At 39.7% G+C, this 20,890-nt stretch overlaps 1 protein-coding gene and 1 long non-coding RNA gene across 2 annotated transcripts in view; one reads left to right on the top strand and one right to left on the bottom strand.

Annotated features, from left to right (window-relative positions):
- fbn1 (fibrillin 1) overlaps positions 1-15,158 on the bottom strand; it is a 90,196-nt gene extending 75,038 nt beyond the window's left edge. The window contains exons 1-5 of the mRNA XM_042492016.2: positions 14,968-15,158; positions 10,320-10,402; positions 8,721-8,819; positions 7,709-7,804; positions 6,446-6,541 (exon numbers count right to left, since the gene is read on the bottom strand). Coding sequence (XP_042347950.1) covers positions 6,446-6,541; positions 7,709-7,804; positions 8,721-8,819; positions 10,320-10,402; positions 14,968-15,158 — 565 coding nt within the window. The remainder of the gene's footprint in view (positions 1-6,445; positions 6,542-7,708; positions 7,805-8,720; positions 8,820-10,319; positions 10,403-14,967) is intronic.
- A 62-nt stretch (positions 15,159-15,220) lies between these two features.
- LOC148190369 (uncharacterized) lies at positions 15,221-18,967 on the top strand. The gene is made up of 3 exons (XR_015776200.1): positions 15,221-15,360; positions 15,496-15,544; positions 18,193-18,967. It is a non-coding gene; the product is annotated as an uncharacterized LOC148190369 (long non-coding RNA).
- Positions 18,968-20,890: the final 1,923 nt, after the last annotated feature.

Raw genomic sequence — 20,890 nt, 5'->3', positions numbered from 1 at the left:
TTTTCTTAGTTTTTGTGCTTATTTTCAGGTTATTTTGTGGTCACTTTTTTTTTTAATATTTCTTTGCTAATTTTTGGGCCATGTCCTGTTAAGTTGCTTGTTGCCTTCTCCTCATTTTTGAAGGAAATCAAACCAATTTGCTCAGGTTTCAAAGAGTTAACCTAATCTTTGCCTTAACCCTCAAGATGAAATCTAGGAGACTTTGCACCTAACTGTTTATATACGTGATTATAATTTGTTTTTTTAGATCAACATTTAATAAAAATACATTTAGATATGTGATTATTGTACTGCTGGCATGGTTGCAACCACAGCTAGACTTTCCTGAAGATTTTTAATTGACTTTTACCTGACTGCTCATAAATTCTCAAATTTTTCACCAATGCGGTATACTGGAAAATATGTACAACTAAATAGTGCTACAATATATTCACATTTGTAGACTAAATTATCTCCTACAACACAAATTACTCAGATGAAAGAGTCTCTGAATTCTGATATCAATGAAGTATTTTGCATCAATAGATGCCCAAACAGGCTTACAAGGCAGACTATCAGTTTCACACATCAAGTACATATGTGTGAGACCAATTACACAAATTATAGGAAAGCATTAGTAGTATATTCTTACCCTCATACTCGACATGCATCAAATAAACTGATCTCATTATGTATATGGACTAGTTAGCCAAAATTTTCAAGCTTTAGAAATAAGCTCCACTGGACAATCAAGAAGCTAACTGAAGCATGCACTGCCTGAAAAACCACGCCCATCCAGGTAAATTACCTCATTTTTAGGGAGTTCCTTTTTGAGAGGTACTACACAATTATTTACTATTTTGAAAAAAAATTGCATGCTAAACGAGAGCTACACTAATGCATTGTAACATAACTATGTAAAATATATAGTAGTGCTAAAAGTTTGACATAGCACTAGCTGGACCAGCTATATACTGTGATGAAATGCGTGATGAAATACAAAAAAGATTTGATTTGATTTGGTTGCACAAATTCAGACAATGGAATCCCATGTACTTATCAAATGAACAAATTATCATCAGTTGCTGTAGGGATTAATTAGACACTCCACCATCTATATCATTTGCAGAGTTCAACATTTTCGAAAACACAATTCTCACTTTCTTACCAAGAGTTTGATAAGACTGATACACTGCCATGTCTGTTAGATGTAACAATCTAATAAAATGGTGAACTTTACTGGTGGAGTAAGGCAGAGTTAACCTGTTTCCAGTCTTATGCTTAACTAAGCCAACTGTCTTGTCATGGTTCCAATCAATACCAAAAACTTGATTTGTTCTGTGCACTTGCAAAGATGCCTGGGGTTAGACATTGATCTCAATGGTTGGGGTCTGAGGAGCTCATTGGTCAGGGAATAGGACCTAAACAAATCTGGTTTTCCAGGACAGATCGGGTAGTGTCATGTCTTTTGGCTGCGGCTTCATATTAAACAGACAACTATGAGAGTGCTATAATTCTTGTCATTTTCTTTTCAGTGTCAAACTATTCTTTGAACCCTTTGAAACCTGCGCAAATTGGCTTTATTTCTTTCAAAAATATGGGAGGAATGTTATGTGCAAAGAAAGAAGACCCAGAAATTAAAGAGAAATTAGTAAAAAGTTCAAGAAAGTTACCTTAAAATAAGTTTAAAAAAACAATTAAAGGAAAGAAAGAAAAAATCTATAACATAGATATATAAAAATTCTATAACATATTTTAAATATGTAATAATGATAATTATAGTTGTTTCTCTAGCTTTTTCCTTATTCCCTAGACATTTACCCGAGCTTTTTAAAAAAATATTTTTTTTAATCTATTAATTTCTCGCAGTTTGTAGAACACTTCCTACCAAGTTTCTCATTGCCTGTTCACCATGCTTTTTAAAGAAATCACACCAATTTTCTCAGGTTCAAAGGTTAAAGTATTTGTGAAAAGCGTCTGAAAGCAGCACAGGAAAGGTGATGCCGCTTAAAGGAACAAAAGTCATTGTATTATAAATGTAGTACTTTCTTTGACTTCTGCACTTCTACTTTAACATTTTGAATGTAGGTATTTTACCTTTAATTAAATACTTTATTATGTCTTAACATTTTCACATATTTTGAGTTTTACTTAAGTAGGGGATGCACCACTGCTTTTAATAATGTTCAGCTTTGAGTCAACAAACCCTTCCAGTTGCCAGGTATCTTCTGTATCTACTGAAAGCCTACATTATCTTCCTTACCTACAACAACAAAGGAATAGACCGTATATAGGTAAAGCAATTACAGGAGCTATGGAAAGTTTTTACATGGCGCCCATATAAGCTAAGTACAGCAGGCTGTGCAAAGACCTCAAGTTTCTCTTTTCATCAGATTAAGGTTTATGTGTTATTACTGTCGGGCTGCCACACATAATCCATCTGACATAATACCTGCTCATTACAGCTGTTAGTGGAGGAGAGCAAACACTGAAAACACAAAGATCTGAGCACGAAGTAAAGCAAATACAAGCGCAGCACTTAAACAGTCAGCTGAGGTAAACAGGGAGAGGCGGACAGCTGTAGGGTGAAAGTGGTGTCATTTCATCTCATGTCATCTTACTGTCTCTCTGTGAACTGCATACAGCTGGGGGATCCACCCATGTCCTGTACATCTGGGAGCAATCGCACGTGTTCACACACAAACGCACTCAAATACACACACATACAGAATCCCAGCCAATGTCCCAGCCCCTCATCCGCAGTCTAGCCAGAGATGATCTCAAAACAGACCAAAACTTAAAAAAAAAAATGCTGCTCTTGTTTTTGCTTTACTGCCCTACTTTTGCAATCATGTCTGCATATCATTGTCAGTAAACACGCATCTTAATATGGGAGTTTGTTTTGACTCATTAGCAGGCAATTGCACGTCTGTGGAGAGGTTCAGTAACTTTAGGAACACAATAGAAATGTTGGCTTCCTCAATGACCGGTGAGTTTATGCACAACAACTGCCTCGGTGTGAACAGGAGGGAAGCCCGCCGGGAAGTGGGTCAAAAGAGTTTCCTGGATTAACTCCAAAATGTTTGTACACACACAAAAATCTGTCCACCTTTCCAGATCCACCCATCCCCAATCTACCCTCCTTTCAGATGGGGCTCACAGAATCCTTGCATGCCTTAACATCGGCGTAATTTGTGCGCATGTATTCGCGTGTGCATATGTTTGTGTGTGTTTCTTTGCATGTGTTATTGGGTCTTATATCTGGGTGGGGCCTTCCCTACTGGCCTGTCAGCAGATTTCTCCATCCTCCCAGGACTAACAAGTAGAGCACGCACTCAAACACATACACACTTGGTTATCTATCCACTGGGGTTTGCATTGGGCTTGAACAGAGCCTGATAGGGGAAAGTCAGCGAGGCATTAAGAGACAAGAGAGCGCCTCAGCTGACTGACCGACTTCCCTCTTGTGCTCTGGCTGCTGACTTACTGACTGTGTAACTCACGTGTTGCCTTTTCAGGCCAGTCTTTCACCACCGTCCCAAGTGAACTCTATGGCGTCACACCGAAAGCTCAACTTTATTGCTCCGTAGCTAAACGACTCTGCAGCAGGAGCAAAAAGCGATCAGCAGCGGCGTGGCTGGATCGCATCAATCCCACATTCCAGGCTAAATCACATTTATAGCCAACAAAGGACGCACTGACGTACCAGGCTGCATTTTCACTGCGGCCATCTGTGCCTGGTGGTGGGACCACTGGTCAGCAGATCACCAGTCACCTTGGCAGCTCAGAATCACACAGCCCTGCAGCAGGGATGTGTTCATGTTGAGCCCTGATTGCAACAGGATCTTTCCACATCCAAGAAATCTTCTGAGTCCTGAGTGCAGTTATTTCTCCTCTGGTCAGATCACGTGTTTGTGAAAAACCTCGTGTTCTTGCTAATGTGATAAGATCAAGCCATAATGGGACAAGGTTCTGTAAATTGCATTAACAGTGCAGGGTTGTGCATGTGTGCTTGGATGTGTGTACACATGTACTTTATGCATGTGCTTGTGTTGGTGTGAGAGCACAATGGCTTTCCCTTGGGAGGTGATGGATAGAAGCCAAGGAAATTCCACTGAAAGTAACTTAACCCAAAACGCCACTGTATCCGTTGGCCTACTTTCTCTACTTCTGAACGCCAGATGAAGGGCTAAATAACTGATACATTTAAAGGACTGCAAATACAGATTGTTTTCATTATTGATCAATCTGTTGATAACTGTAATGATTAACAAGTCAGTAAAATACTATTTGGTCGGTACAATGATGAATAATGCTCATAACAGGTCCCAAGAATACATCTTCAAACAGCTTTTGTTCATCTACCCAGTATTGCCACAAATATTGATTATTTTCATTGCCAATTAATCTGTTGATTATTTTCTAAATTAAACAATTAGTTACTTTGTCTTATGTCAGAAAATGGTGAAACATGTCCATCCGCACAAGATGCTGTTCTCAACTGCATTGCCTTGAAGCTGGAATCAGGGAACTTTGACTTCTTTTTTTTTGTCTCTAACAAAAAAGTATTTAAAACAATCAATTTATTATCAAATCAGTTGATGATTACTTAAATAGTTGACAAACTATTTGATTAACTAACAGTCCACAGCCCAAAGATATTCACAACAGAAAAAGTAGCACATCCTCGCTTTTTAAAAGTTAGGATCAGTGTGCATTTGGAATTTTTGCTAAATAAATTAACTAAATGACTAAAATAATGAAAATAAAGTAATAGTAATTCAAGGAAAAAGTTGTAATTGTAAACAATTAAAGTTATTTTTTGCATAAAAGTCAGAATAATACGTAAATAATTAAAAAGTCGTATACTGACAAGAAAAAAATTCAGGACTTGCCAGAAAGTCAGGTGACATAGTATAAAGAGTGACAAAGACCATGATAGAGAGTGGCGGATGAATATGGGCCAAACAAGGACTTTCACCCTGAAGGCTTCAGTTTAGGTTCCTTGTAAGGCAATTTTGTTTAACTATTTTTAGACTTAGTTATTTCTAGTTTTAAGGATGCAAAAAGCTGATGAAAGCACTGTGTACATAAACTTTAGCAGAACAGCTCAATATGGCTGTTTATGTTTATTTTATATTTTGAAATTGCTAAGACACCCAGGAAGGACATCCAGCTGATATATATACTGTATATTCAGCACTTTAAAATTATAATAATGCCCTGCACTGACCAGATCAGGCGTATCTAAATCTCAGATCCCATGGAAACATGAACACACAATAACACACCTCAATTCAGGACAATGAACTGTGTTAACATTAATAACAGAAGATGGAAGTTGGTCTCCAAGCAGCTGTTCCAAGTATACAAACACACACACACACACACACACAAAACAAAAAGTCTGCCTGTTTCACTCATAGAGAGACACTATCACTACAGCAGACATGACACAACCATTCATAAAGCAGCAGAAAGTGAGTGGTCAGTATGCATGCTTGTCACCTAACATGGCAAAACTAAGTTTTAAAGCCAGATATGGTCAAATCCTTTGCCTAAACATTTACTTTTCATCAGAAACCAGAACGCAAGACACAACAGCAGAGCATTGCTGAGATTACTCGTGTTCCCTGAAAAATATGAACATCTAGAAATACTGCGTGCTGATTTGAATTCCTCAACAGTCCCACAAACCCTTTGGCCAAGCTTCTACAGGAAAGAGTGGAAACCAGAGCCACAACATGTTGCAGTGTGCTTCAGTAGATAAGACCAGGCACTGACTCAACAGGCAACCAGATAGTGTCTTATTAGTTGCAGGGTTGAAGAAAACACTAAAGTAAACTAAAGGACGAACTGTCATCCAGACCTGACTGACAGGCCTCTGAAGCATGTTCTCGTTAAAAGGGACGTTACTAATTAGGAGCTCTGCTGCCAATCCAAATATTAGCTTTAAAAGGTCACCACTTTGACCTCTGCAGGTCATCACCTTCACAGACCCCCAACACATACACCAAACACAGACACACGCACCAAACACAGCGCAGGCCGCTCTCTGTTTGCGTGTGCTTGTATACTTTGGAGCCTTTGCTCACATGTGCGAGAGAGCAACCACAGGAGGTTGGGAGGTCTTCAGTTAACAAACACCGCACATTTAGAAAGACATAACATTCCCCAGAGCGTCGTTTGAGAGCAGATGTGGAAAATAATGGTCACTTCTGAGCTCAAGCTTGACATGCAAATGTTCCACAACAAACCACATTCCTGGAGCCGGTGGCATGACGAAGCAGGAATTGTCTTCAGTCACAAAAAACAACCGCCATTCAGCATAGAGTCACGTTTTCAGAAAAGCAGCACATGTGGCTTTGAAAATACACTCCAGCAGCAGTGAGTAGTGAATGTAGAGCACAGAGACAATGTGATGTCAGATGACTGAGAGAAATACTGCAAGTGTGGCACTCTTTACCTCTCTCACACTGAGCCCCGGTGAAGCCGTAGGTACACACACATCTGTTGGGAGCAACACACCTTCCTCCATTAAGACAGCCATTTTCACAAACAGCTGGAGACCAAAAGAGAGAAAAACAAACAATGACACAACACTGACATCAGGACAAGATCGTGAGTTAAAAAGAATTCAAAGGTTATTCCTGGTTTGTACCATTTGGGTCTCGTGTTTTTAGTTTTGTCCATCATTTTTATTGGTTACGGTGCAGTCTCTAAATTAATTGCAGAGATCTGGAAACATGAGGACATTGCTAAAAATAAGTTAGATGGGGCAACAAACAGAGCAGCCATTGATCGGACCAGCTACAGACAATCTGAGGCACATTATCTAAACCACTTTATTTAAAGGCAACACCCAAAACACTGGCTATTATCCTTCTTACACAGGAAAACAGTGCACACACAGCTATAGTAACAATGCAAGTTGAATCAGGAAGTTATTCTATGCAGTGATGTTTAAAAGAGATTGCTTGTATCTCCTGTCTTGTCGCACTTCTTTTTAGAAAGTTTGCCATGATCATGTTTTAGCTAGTAACTTGGTAAGTAAATAATTTTTATTGCTAATAGGAAGGATATCAAAGAAATTGTCTCATGGATTTGCATTGTGAACAAGATGTCTGTAAATCAGTGGATACATTTTTTGAGCATCACAACCCCAAAATAGCTCATTTCACTGTCAGGATTTGAGCCATTTGGCTTGATATTATTTTGATAATCTACAAGGGCCACACAATTCAGTCTTCATATCTCCATTCAAGTTAGCAGAGCGCTAAATTGGAAGTAGCTAGAACTGTGGCCCCACAGTGAGGAAGCAGTGCTGATTAACTGGGTAATTTTATGACTTGAGGGCTGGATTTTTTGTCTTGCTCATGTGCCACTGAACAACTTTCATATAAATGTATAGGGCCCCTCCTCAAATGCTGTTCCGTTTCTCTTTATACATGGGATCTGTATGTAGATATAAACGACTAATTCTAAGGTATCTAAAACATTTTTATTTTCAGGTGCTTATAAACTAATAGGAACAAAGTTATGAATATTATATATCATTTCTGACAATAGATGCCCCTAAATTCTACACACTGGACCTTTAAAAGAAAAAAAAACTTTAAGACATGGAGGTTAAATTGCATATTTATGTCTTGAATAAATCTAAATCATGTTAAAACATGCTGATGATGTTGAAAAGTATAACAGTGGTGTTTTCAGGACGATTCCTTACGTTGCCCACAGTGGTTTCCCACATAGCCTTTCTGACACTGGCAGTTGTCCTCAGTACATGTTCCCCCGTTCATACACCGAATATTGCAGTGCTGGACTGTGGGCACAACAGCACAAACACACACACGGAGCATGTTGGGAGTTAAATTCAGAGTACACAAACATGTGCTGCAGATTAGATTTACAACATAAACAGAATGCACTCTGAACCATGTTTTTTGAAAGTCATGCTCAGATATAATTTCCTAGAAATTTATGGTGTGCAAACAGATGAGCGCACTGGGTTGAAATGCTGTGAGCTGCAAGAAAGCAACATGGAGGAGATGTTGACTGTGGATGTCTTCCAAAGCACACACACACCCAAAACGACTCTCTCTTTCTCTCTCTCTCTCTCTCACACACACACACACACACACACACACACACACACACACACACACACACACACACACACACACACAACCCACAAGATTGACCGCTATTTGCAAGAACATGATTGCAACATATATCAATTGCTTGACGCAGTTTCAAAGGATGCTTTCTGGAGGTTCTTTGGCTTAGCATGTCATATTTTTTGTACCATGCCAGTTAGTGCCCATTACTCATGAGGAGAAGAAAACTTTAGAAATAAAAGCAAATGGCACAGTGTGGTTTAATTGGCTTTAAAAAATTAAAGCCAATTACAGTCTCTCATTTTTATCCCACAAAACAAAACATATGACAAGTGCATGTTTTATGTCTTATATCATTTGTCACTAGTCATTATTGTTATTGCATGGTGAAATGTTTTTCTTCAGATTACAGCTCCTTTATTTAAAAAAAAAAGACAGGGGTGTGGCCGAGGGAATGCTTTCCAAAAAGTTTTGACATACACTCCGACAGACACAAATCATGTCCTTATTATGTTATCTATAGGCAAAATACCAGTTAACACGCCCATCTATGCACACTATATACTCAAACCCATCAAGCTGAGTTCACTCCTTGGGAAAGGGGAGGAGATGTTTAACGACCTGACTTGGATCCACAGGATGGGGCAATCTGGCCGTTGGGACAGGTGCACATGTTGGGTCTGGAGCAGAAACCATCTCCACATGAACTCCGGCAGATTGCTGCAAAGAGAAACATGACACTCGATCAAACAACATAAAAACACTCCTCTGTCAGGTGCAAGATAAAACAACAGTGCTCACTTTACGGCGCCAGGATTTGTCTTTATTGTGCGTGAGAGAAAATCCATGTTATGTATCTGGTGCTTGTCAGCCTGTCCACTGCGGGTTTTGAATTTCAGGTTTGAATTTCATTTGGTGCAACCCAGGCCATGGTCTAAACCTCATACTGAACTCTAATCTATACTACTTCAAAACTTAAACAGACCATAGTCCAAATATGGCCCAACCTTCCTTTATATCATGGTTGAGTTTATATCAAGCCCACTTGGCAATGGCATCGAGCTATTTTCTTCTTTGAGCTTTGTTGCCATAAATGTGTACCAGTGTGTGTTTTCAGTTGGCGCTGGCTGTTTTTCGCTCAGTTGTTCCCTTTCCCACACACTGTTGCTGGCATGGTCCCCTGCCACCAGCTCCCATCAGGTAGAGTCCAGCCACTGACCCCTACTCCCTGAACCCCACTGCTAAACAATGTCATTAGAGCCGCGACAGGCATCCGGCCAGCCAACCAGCCAGACTGCAATCACACAACTCTACAGCCTCTCAGACCTTCCTGTCTACTGAGAGAGAGAGAGAGAGAGAGAGAGAGAGAGAGAGAGAGAGAGAGAGAGAGAGAGAGGTGGGGAGGAAATAAAATGAAAGAGAAAAGAAACCAGAAAAAGCAACCAGTGCCAGAATACCAGAGGAAATGGACCAGAATGAATTACCAATTTGTGCTTGTTTCATGCTATGTTATCAGCTTATCGCCATCATTAGCCACACTTAGGGGTAACAAGTAATCGTCAGTCGATTATTCTGTAATTTAGCATTTAATCGAATGTGTAAAATTTAATTGATTAATTGAAGCTATGCAATACTGTCAAAGTATATGCAACGTGTTGCTGTGAGCTTTGATATATGACAGAAAAACTCATTTGGTATTGTTTGAAATAAGCAGCTTTTATGTTTTTTCAAATAGAGATTAATCGATCGTTAAGTTTACCAATAACCAATTATGGAAAATTATTATGATTTGCAACCTTAGACACACTAGCCCATTGCTAATGTAAAATCATTGGGTGATCAAACACTTTTAAATATTTAGGTTGTGCCTGAGTAAAGGACCCTTAAATGAATAGTTTGTGCACTTGTTCTGAGGTCAGACAGGTGCATCAGAGAACATACTACTACTACTTGTTTTTAATATTTTTTATTACATAATGTTCAAGTCTGTTCTGTAGGAGTCATATTCTTACTGAATTTCTTCCAAACAAAATATTTCAGGTAACGTAACACTGACAGGCCAAACTACAACTTTGTATCCCGAGTGTGATATTCTGTAACTGGATGGCTCTAATAAAAACCAGCAGGGTGCTGGACTTTGAAACGACCGCTGGTGATGGTGTGAAGTTCAACCTGTTCTGAATTTTACAACAGTAGAGAAAGATTGGAGGTGATACTCACGAACAATGCACTGGTTTCCTCCAGTCAGAGTCTTCCAGCCCGGGCAGCAGTAGGCGTTGTTCCTCGAGCCGCACACATTTGGTCTGTGGAAGACATCAGAGGGTCAATGATCCTTGTCACAAAGGACTGGGCACTTAATTGATACATTGTTCCCACAATTTTTTATCAATAAATTACGAATAGTGTATGGGATTTTTTTTAAAAAAAAGCTAAGTAAAATGTATTGCAATTATATTTTCAAAATTATGTTACAAAATTATTATAAATTCTACGCACTTCTTTCATGTCATTCCCCTTTTTAACACATTTTGAGGTTATTTTCTTGTACGATTTAATAATGTCTTGCTAATTTTTGGTACATTTCCTCCTTGTTGCTCATTGCCTTCTTCCCATGTTTTTAAAAGAAATCAAGCCAATTTGCTCAGACTTCAAAGAGTTAAACAATAACCGAAACAATGTATACTTAAAACTTTTCCAAAACTTTCAGTTAATTTCAAAATATCTCCAGGTCTGGAAAACAGTTTTTCTGATTTCATAATGTTTCCAGGAATTTCATGAACGTGGGAACCTTGTTGATATTATATTAATACTTTGACAGGAAACTAGATATCATTTTAGATTTTGGATATCGTAATATTGATTGTGTTGTCTTTTTCGGTTTCTAAAAGCTGCATTACAGTAAAGTGATGTAATTTTCTGTTCTATACTTTTTCCTTACCCACTTCAAATGAGGAATACACTGAACAATTTGAGCCTGTTTTAGGAATGCTGTGCAATTCAAACTCCCACTGTATGAGTAAATTATCCGCCGCATTTAACCAAAGCTCTTGATTTATGTACTCACACTGAGCTGTCTGATCGTCAAGCCACAACCTAAGTGCTCACACTTTACATATAAAATAGACAATAAAACAGTCTGTCGGCCTCTGTATGCTGTTCTGGCTATTAAAATTTGTCAATAAAGATTTGTTTTAAGGAATTAATCCTGCGTGAAAGTAGAAGTTTGTTTGCTAGCGAAGGTATGATTCACAATAAAGTAGAGACAGACATCCTAAAAAGGGCTTAAAAGTCAATTGGGGAATTGACCCATGGCTATGCTTCAACTGTGCAAGAGCCTGACGATGGCCAACTAAAATTTCTGCCAGGCCAGAAATTCATCCAAACGGTTGATTGGGCCATGATTGGTCTACGCTCCCCTCTGTACACTACACGGCAAATAAAGCTAAAATTCAGTCTGACACCAAAACGCAATGTGCAGCTCAAAAATTGGGTCAGCAACAGGCTCAAAGTGTACCTTGTATGCCCAGCTTTTGTTAATTATTAATCAAAAATCTCATTGTGTAAATATTTTGTGAAACCACTATTAGTTAATCATACAATATTGTTGCTTTATTGATATCAAGGTATTTGGTCAAATATTGGGATATTTTATTTTCTCCATAATGCCCAGTCCTAATGTCACCCAGTGCAGATTGCACTTAAGTCACATCAGTTTTATTCCTATACACCACAACCACAGATTTATCATTGATGGCTTTACAACATGTAACACCCACCTTCCTTTGACCCAAGACATCTCCTACTGCATGATGGAAGCTCATCAATTACTGACCAATAAACTATAACAACAAATCTCCTGTCTCTGGACGCCCAACACTGCATAAAACTTCATCAGACACAGCAGGAATAACAGTACACTGCTCAAAGACAGCGGGATCGACATTCAGTCGTCACATTCCCCATATCACTCAATATTCAAATTATATTTGTTTGATTAGCAAATGCACAGCCCCTCCCCAAATAATGAAATCAAACTTTTACACACACACACAAAAAAGCATAAAATGGCCATGAAAATTACTAAAGACATCTTGAGCAACAACATCGCAGTACATGTTTTTTGCTTGTGACCCAAAGCTTTGATTTTCAGCCCAAACCCAATCCAACATGTTCAGGATGGGTTGGACTGTAATTTCTAGAAAGTTCCCTGGCCTTGAATCAGATCAGGTTCACTCCTATTTCCATTTTTTTACTTTTTTAAATGCAGAGCTTTTCTACTGTGTTATGCCATGAATAATGTAGGATTTATGTTGCCATCAACCCATATCAACTCCCTGCTCTAGTTGAAAGGGAGAAATGTTTAACAACCTCTACTTAATATATATGGCATACAACAGTTTTTGGGCTGTGCTGAACATCTGGTAGGAGAAGGCACGTGTTGGAAATCTTGTCACAAATGTCTGTTGCTGCACTGAAAAGACTTCAAGAAGTATTTCAATGACATAAAGAAGACCCTCACATAAAACTAGACATGTCTACAGCAGAAATTGGTGCCCAATTACCAGAGAAAAAGGGTGATTTTGCTCAAGAGGTAGAAAATCTACAACTACCAGAATGCAATGCGCTTGAAGTAATGTGGAATGGTCCTTGTGAAAAAATGGCGGCTGGCCAGATCCTGAATTACAGTTAAACGGTAAGCTAAAACATGTTTCTGAAATTTGTTTTGGCGATAAATAGGCAATGAGGTCACAGAGTCTTATATGCAATCAGCGCTGCCTAGTTTTACCGTTTTATCGCATTTCGGTCTGAGTTTGAGAGACAGAGAGAGGGGTGGGTGTGTGTCTTGATCAGCTGTATACTCTTTGTGTCAGTTTGAGGCGGCAGCTTTGGCAGGCAATATAAAAATGCATGAGTACCGTCTGTAGTTCAAGCAACAGCCAAGCTCCCAGAAAGTGTGCCAGGCTTTGAAGCAAATTTTACATAGTGGCCAAAAGTGGAATTACACTGTCAGCATCCGTCACGTGATGCCGTGGGGTGCAGAAACTTTTTCCCAGCGACTTACATTGGGAAAGAGATGTCTGCAAATAAGTGAATAGATTTTATGAGCATCAAAACCTCCGTGAAATGACTAATTTTACTGTCAAGAGGCTTGTTTTGATTCATATGCTACTGAGAAGCTCTCACAGGAATTAACAGGGCCCAGCCTCCATGGCTGTATCCAGGTCTAATAATACATCAATGGCCACAGGCCCAAAAGCCAGTGAAACTCTGTCCAAGTGGGCATATCTAAGCATTGATTAGATGGAGGAAAGTTTATCTCAGTAAATCTACACAACTACCCACATTGTATTGATACAAGGCTGGTTGAAAATCGACAAATTATCCCTTTATTATTGAAAAAAAAAAGTGCAGTAGTAAATAGGGATTTTAATCAGGCTTGGACAGAAAATATGTGGGTTCATGCAGGGTCAGGCCTGATTTTTGGGCCACTCATACCTCTATTGTAACCCCACTCGGTGAAGCAAAACCTTTTTACAAGCCTATGATCCCTCCTCGTGGGTGTCATGAATAGTGAGCAGCTCAGTCGAAGAGTGATTGTTAGATAAAACTAAATTTTATTACTTCACAAGAAAAATATCTTAAGACAAAGTATGGGATATTATTAAGTGCTACAATTTTGTTGTGATCCCTGATGTTGCTACCCACTATGGCTGTCTTAACCCTTATGTTGGGAACCAATGGACTATGCTATGGTGTTTGCTACTTGCACGGATCTTGCTGCTGTCGGGCGCGGCCTGGCATGCAGCATTTGGCAACACAAAATATTACTGTTGAGGAAAATATTTTGCTGCACAAGGTGTTTTAAGAAATTCGATGCACCTGTAAAAGAACATTTCATCTGACATGGAAGTGAACGCCTGAGCCACCCTGCCACCTACAGGTCAGTGACAGGCCAACATATGAGGATTTATAACCGCCCACCAGGCATGTATTGACCCCAGGGGTCAGTGTATATACTGCACAGCGTAACTCCAAACAGATCTATGAGGTGAGTAATGAAGCCCTTTGGATCTCCGAAACAGTCTCATACTTGCAAGTCAGCATGACACAGTATGCAGCCTGTATGCACTTCCTGCCTCTGAACCCAGATGTTCTGATAAATTAACTTAAAGCATGTCAAATAAAAATGCCTGTAGAGAACGCTCATTGAGCTGTCTACTGTGTGACCTTCATCAGCTGTTTGCTGTCATCACTGGACACAGACCTTCTTTATTTTCCTTCTTGCTTTCTTTCTGTCTGTCTTTCTTTTTCGCTCTCTCTTCACATGCATGCACGCACGCACACGCGCACACACACACACACACACACACACACACACACACACAAAACCTCTCCAGCAGTGACCCACTGTGTACAGCTGCAGATGTGATTTATCCACAACTGGGGTGTGGTGTTTTTGGCCAGAAAGAGGATTAAGCTGTTAGTCTCTCTCTTTCTTTCTTTCTTTCTCTCTCTCTCTCTCTCTCTCTCTGCCACAGCCACACACGACCAATGGCCTCCTTTGTTTGGATGTAATTTATTATTGCAGTCAGCAGGAATGTGATATTCTTGCCAGTATTTAATTACTAAACTTTGCTCCAAACTTCCCATCATAGACAATGTCACCCATGGGTCTCAGCCAGCCTGATTAAAACAGTGTATTCTGACCTTCAATGATCATGAAAGACTAGAAAAAGCAGTGAACACCTGCTCAAATATACACAAAAAGATGCTCATTTAAATTTAAAGTTGTTGAGAACTGGCACAAAGTGGAAGAAAAGAAACTGTTCCCAAATTGGACTAATAGGGATTATCATAGTCACATTACCCTCTGAGAACGTCCGACCCTCCCCTCCTCTTGGCCCTGCTGGCTCTGGAGTCGGTTTGCTTGGTCACCAGCTCGCTGTCTCCGGTGTCCACCACTTCTGCAGCGTCTCCAAGCTGGGCGCAGAGCGACAGCAAGGCCACCAGAGCCACGGCCAACTGCAGCAGCCGTCCTCTACACTTACTGTCCGACATATCCACTATCAAGTGTGAACAACTCCAGTGCTCGGAAGAATGAAAGTCTTCTAAACTAGTTCCCCAGCCCCGTCGACCTCTGCAGTCTGGAGTCAAAGCTGCAAAACAATAATATAAAAAAAAGTTTGGAAAAGACTCAGAGTGGAGAAGATGCTGCGCACAAAAGAAAAAAACAACTCAGCTGCACTCTGAGAAGAGGATGGTATGATATGACTTCTACAGTTATTAAGTTACAAAACAATAATTCTGCTCAGAGTAGCAAAAGCATGCAGTGTAAACATAATAACGCGCAAAATTGCGCACGAGTGAGTTTTACTTTACCTTGTCTCCCGAACAGGAGATTCGCCTCAGACCCGACAGAGGACTACTTCACTCTTAACTTGCAGGTATTGCTGAATAAACGTTTAGAAGAAAAACTGCGCAGGAGAAGAAAAGTCACTCAAACGTTTTGCTGAGCTGCTATAAATAGATGCGCATCGTAACTTTTGCTCGTGCGCATCCAGTTGCGTGTTGACTTTGCACAGATAAGTTAGAGGAGCTGATGCATTCCAGAGGATGAGAATGGCAGAACTCACTGAGTCTCTCCCTCACAGCACAGCTCTTTCCTCATCCCTCTGCTCTGCTCAACTTTCCCCAAAACTTTTTTTCCCTTTCTTCCCCTGCTCTCGCGATACAATAGCTTGAGTGCAAAAATGCATAAGTTAAGCTCTGGACCTTTGGCTTGCACTTTTAACTGTTGTAGTAACATTATAAGTCAGCCAAGCGAAGTTTGAAAGAAAAAATAGTTTACACTCCTCAAAATGTGTCATTGTGTGATCATAAATACTCTACTATGAAACCTCTTTTTCCCCAGTTTTTAAAAACAATGCACCTGTTCACTCTTTACTGTAAAATGCAGCATGCAAAAGGACTTTATCAGTGGTAATGCATGTAAATTAATCATTTTGTAGATCAGTTATATGTCATTTAAAAGAAAAACTGATCTCTGGCTTTTTATTTGGTAATGCTGAGTTATAACTATTGGTAGTCCAAAAATAAATGCTTGTAGGTTTCTCATTTTCTAATAAACAAGTCTAGCCACCCAAGTCTACAGGTAGAAATGTGAAAAGGGCATTACTAAAGTTAGGTGCTATTTCTTTTAAATACAGCAATTCAGGTATACTCAACTAGCTTTGCTTGGGGGCCACTTTTGCAAAATGTCAGGAGATCAGGAGTCAGTTAAAAAACAAACATTACTAATATTTATCAGTATAGTATATAATCAAGGAATTGCCTGTTTTCCACCTTTTTTGATGTTTGTTGTTCTCACTGTTCTTTGACAAGATACAAATCCAGTCACATAAGCCTGCATAGGTCAGGTGTATGCAGGGGCATTTCAAGGATCTGAGGACATTCAGGGCATAACTTGACAAAGATCCCCCAGACCCCACCACAGAGAGCCGGGGGATCTTTTCCTGGATGTATAAAGACAACTGGGTACAGAGTTGGAGACAAGATCCTGTTTATTTCTGTGGAAGTTGCTAATGGGGCACAAAGGCAACAATGTTCAAATGAAATGTTTTAGACAAAAGTAATTAGATGATCAGCACTGGTTCTGCATCACTGGGCCCATAAAGCAATTCAACAGAGACGTTCACTGGCCGAGCCAGCTACTTCCAGTTTACCAATCCACTAATTTGAATGGAGATAAAATCTTGTGGCTCTCCCAGACTTTCCAAATGTTATCAGACCATAATGGATCGAATTTTGATAGTAAATTTCACGGGGGGGCTGTGATGCTCAAAAAATGTATCCACTGATTTGCAGATATTTCTTTTGCCATGTAAGTCTGTAAGTCTTTTCATAGATGACAGCATCATGTGATGGATCCGGCAGTTGGAATTCCACTGTTTCACCACTGAAAAAATTGACTTCAAAGCCAGGCACATTTGGGGCCAGGATCTTTCCCTCAAACTTTTTTTTATTGTGTAAACAAGCTCTATTTTGATGCTGTTTTTATCTGGCACCTTATTTACATTCAACGTACAAAAAAATCCCAGTATAAATCAACTTACTTTCATTGTGAATTAGAAAATGTTCAGGGGCCACCTGGCACTGTGTTGCAGGCCACACTTGGCCCATGGGCCATAAGTTGAGTATCATTGCAGTAACCCATTGAAGGCAATGAACTAAATAAGAAGACTGAGCAAGAGTCTTGCATCTTGTTAGAGGAGAATAAACCTCTGCAAATGGAGGACTTTATTATCTGACAATGAAAACATTGATATTATGAACTATTATAATTACAGCTTAAAAAACGTTTTAAATGTAGAGACACATACCAAAAGGTAGCCAGAGAGCAAATCCAGATGTCAGGCACATCTAAACGAACGCACTTTGGTTCACAAAATCCCAATTGTCCAAATGAATACAATGTTTCATTCCTGTGCATTTAATATTGAATTATGTGCTATACATATTTACACTGTGCATACTGTACATTTTCAGGAATTTTGTCCAGTGCAGTGATAGTTTTCACACACACTGATTCATGTCTGCAGCCACACCCAGCAAATATAGAGTGAGCCTGACTCCTCTCTCAAGTATGCTATCACTCTAAAACCTCTTGACACTGTATTCCACTACATTAGTTTCCACTATCAGCTTTTTTCCTTCTTTCTCCTCCTCATTATCCTCACTCTCCTCTCACACGTGTCTGAACAAAGCCTCAACCTGCACTTACTCATAGATTACATGTTAATTTTGCACATTAGATTTTATAGTTTTGATCAAGACAATAGTGGCATGAAATATGATCACTATAGAACTTTGCAAGGTTAAGACAAAATATTAAATTTCCTGATTTTGTTAACCCACACCACTGAGCTGCAACCGTCAGCCCATTTCTTCACCTCTTCTTTGAAGCAAATGGTGTTGACCCGTCTAAATTGCTCCAACATTCATCTTTGCCTTATGTAGTATTTCATCTGCTACACAGGATAGTATATATATCATTAACTTCCACAACTTTTCTTTTCCATCCTCTGACACTCAGGTTGAGGCACGCATCTCCACGAGCCTCACTGACATCTCCAGTTGGATGTCTGCCCACCACCTCAAACTTAGTCTCAACAATACTGTGCTGCTTTTTTTCCCCTGGAAAGTCCTGCCCTCTGCAAGGCCTCTCCATCACTGCTGACAAGACCACGTTTACTGCTGAACCGACTGCCAAGAGTCTTTGCCTGCCTCAAGACAACCAACTGTCAGGCAGCACCCAGACTGCAACCACGCAGCACTCCTGTAGGTTTGCTCTTAATAACCTCCATCCTATTTTCTAATCCTTACAAAACTTTTTTTTTTGTATGGTTATGTCCTGCTTGGGCTACTGCAGCTCTCTCTCAGACAGCCTTCCAAAACACAGCCAGCAAACCCCCAACCACTCCACCAAAAATCTGAAGGCCGCCCCATCTTCAGTTTCATAAGTTTCTCAATTTACTCCCTTTGTAAACTCCCTTTCCTTTCTGCCCATGACCTTTTGCATTTCATTTGATATGCTGATGCACTCTGTTTCCATACCCCCATGTCATGGTCCTTTTTTTTTCAGGATCTTGCCCTGTGGTTCTCCTGGTAATCACTCCTAACTTATCTTTCTGCGAGCTGCATAATGGAGAAAATAAAACATTTTAAGATTTCAGCTGAACAGGTGCCTTATCTTATTCATCAAAAATTGTAGCACCTTCATCCAAGCTGTTCTTTGATGTTTTTTTAAATGTATTTTTTAGCCCTTTATTATGTATTTATTCATTTAACAAAATAAACTATAAAATGACAAACCCGCCATTTAATCTTTTGCCCTTGTTGCTGTATTGAGGGACTGTCTCTGTACCTTTCAGAGCTGTTGCTGCAGTGCGGCCTGTGTCTCAGTAACCTGAATGATCTGTATTCTGTTGAGTGTTTATTTTAATTGTCTGTCCATCTTTTTGGGGCATATAACCCTTCATTAATAAATAAGCCATGTTGGCTTTTTGCTTGCCAAGCTTGCATACTTGCAGTGGTGAGAGAGGTGGTAGTAAACTCAGCACCCCTGTCTCTGTCTCCTCTGAGCAGGGTGGAAAAACACCCCAAAAGGCACACTAAACTGAAATGAAAAGAGTACCCATAACTTTGGTAAATAATGTAGACAGTCTCAAACTGCATTTTCATTTATCCATGGAAGTAAAAACACCCATGTGACCGTTGACATGAAACAAAGGATCAGATTCTCTATAAACAAAGTATTCCGATACCCATCAGTCAAAAATGCCTTGATCAGCCCCCATTCCAATGTTTAAGATCAGATTGGGACATCCCTAATCTTAACCAGAGGTGGAAGACATACTCGGAACCTTTACTTCTGTAAAAGTTGTACTACCAAAGTGTAGAAACACCAGGCTGTTCTTATGCACTGTACGTATGCATATCCACAAAAGTAATGCCCCAGAATTTGTTTGTAACCTACATCATGAAGGCTGCCAACACATGATCAATGCACCAGGAGTAAAGCAGTAAGGAGTATAAAGAGCAAAAGTCAAATAAGGGGGTGTTGGTCAAACAAACACAGGACTGTCCCCACATTGTATGTGTCCCGTGTGTGAAACCAAGTTAATTTTGACTTATTTAAAGGAACATACATCGCTTGAGTAATTCATAATCACAGTTTCAGTCAGATCACATTTTCTTCTTTGCTTAATGTTTCTCGTCTCTGCTACTCAGTCAGGGTTCGCTGTCTGCTCTGAAAAAATCCATTCTGTCTCTTTGCTCTCTTACATTACCATTATCTTGTCACTGAGTCCAAGAACCACATTTCTGTGCTCCATAATAATGAAAGTAATAATATAATGGAAGATTTGGTAAGTTTGATGAAATAAGAATGTCAATGAGAATAGAACCTCATCTAAATATTGGACTCATTTTAAGATAAGAACATCAATTACTGTAAATGGTATGTATGAGTAGCAAGAGATGTTGGCAGAAGAGACAAAGGTCCAGAGGAAAGGATAAAAAGTCTTGAGTCGAGGAATGAGAGAGTCTGGGGGAGAGGCAGAGGGCAGAAGCGACCACTGTTGATTGGATTGTTTTGACAGTAAGAAAGCCTCTCCCTGGTCGTCTTAGAGCCTCAACTCTCTCTCTGAGCGTAGCTGAGATCAACCTTTGAAACATAAGCGTGACCTGGGTGTGAGGAGCTGAGATGAATGTAAATAGCTGAGTGTTAGAGCGCAAAGTGATTTGGGGTGTGCTGGTAGGAGTCAGAGACATCTCATTGGCTTTGCACTTGACATTGGCCATTGTCAGGCTTCTATTGCTATCTTTCCTTCAATCAGCTGTGAAAAGTAATGAAGTACATTCAAGAAAGTACTGTAAGGTATAGTTCCACATCATGTTAGTTGCTTTTTTGCTAGATGAAAAGATTGATATCACTCTCATGCCTGACAGTGTAAAACAGTGGTGAACCCAAGGAGGTCCAGGGTATGTCTCACCTGATTTAACTGCCAGCCCACTATGAAAAGAATTAAAATTACTATTAAAATGTTTAAGAGGCTGTGGCACATTAATTTCAAGCTAGCACAAAGGTAGTTTCTTGTGAAACCAGTGAACATAAGGCATTCATTGGTACCAACCATGTTAGCATAGCTTGGGCTGAATTATGCTCCAAAGTTAGGCTAAATTTTGGCAAGGGAATAACTGGCATGGCCATTTTCAAAGGGGTCCCTTGA

This window comes from Plectropomus leopardus, chromosome 1, assembly GCF_026936395.1.
Source record: "Plectropomus leopardus strain MGB_pleo_1.0 chromosome 1, ASM2693639v1, whole genome shotgun sequence".
Lineage (NCBI taxonomy): Eukaryota > Metazoa > Chordata > Actinopteri > Perciformes > Serranidae > Plectropomus > Plectropomus leopardus.
This window is presented reverse-complemented; position numbering and strand designations above follow the sequence as displayed.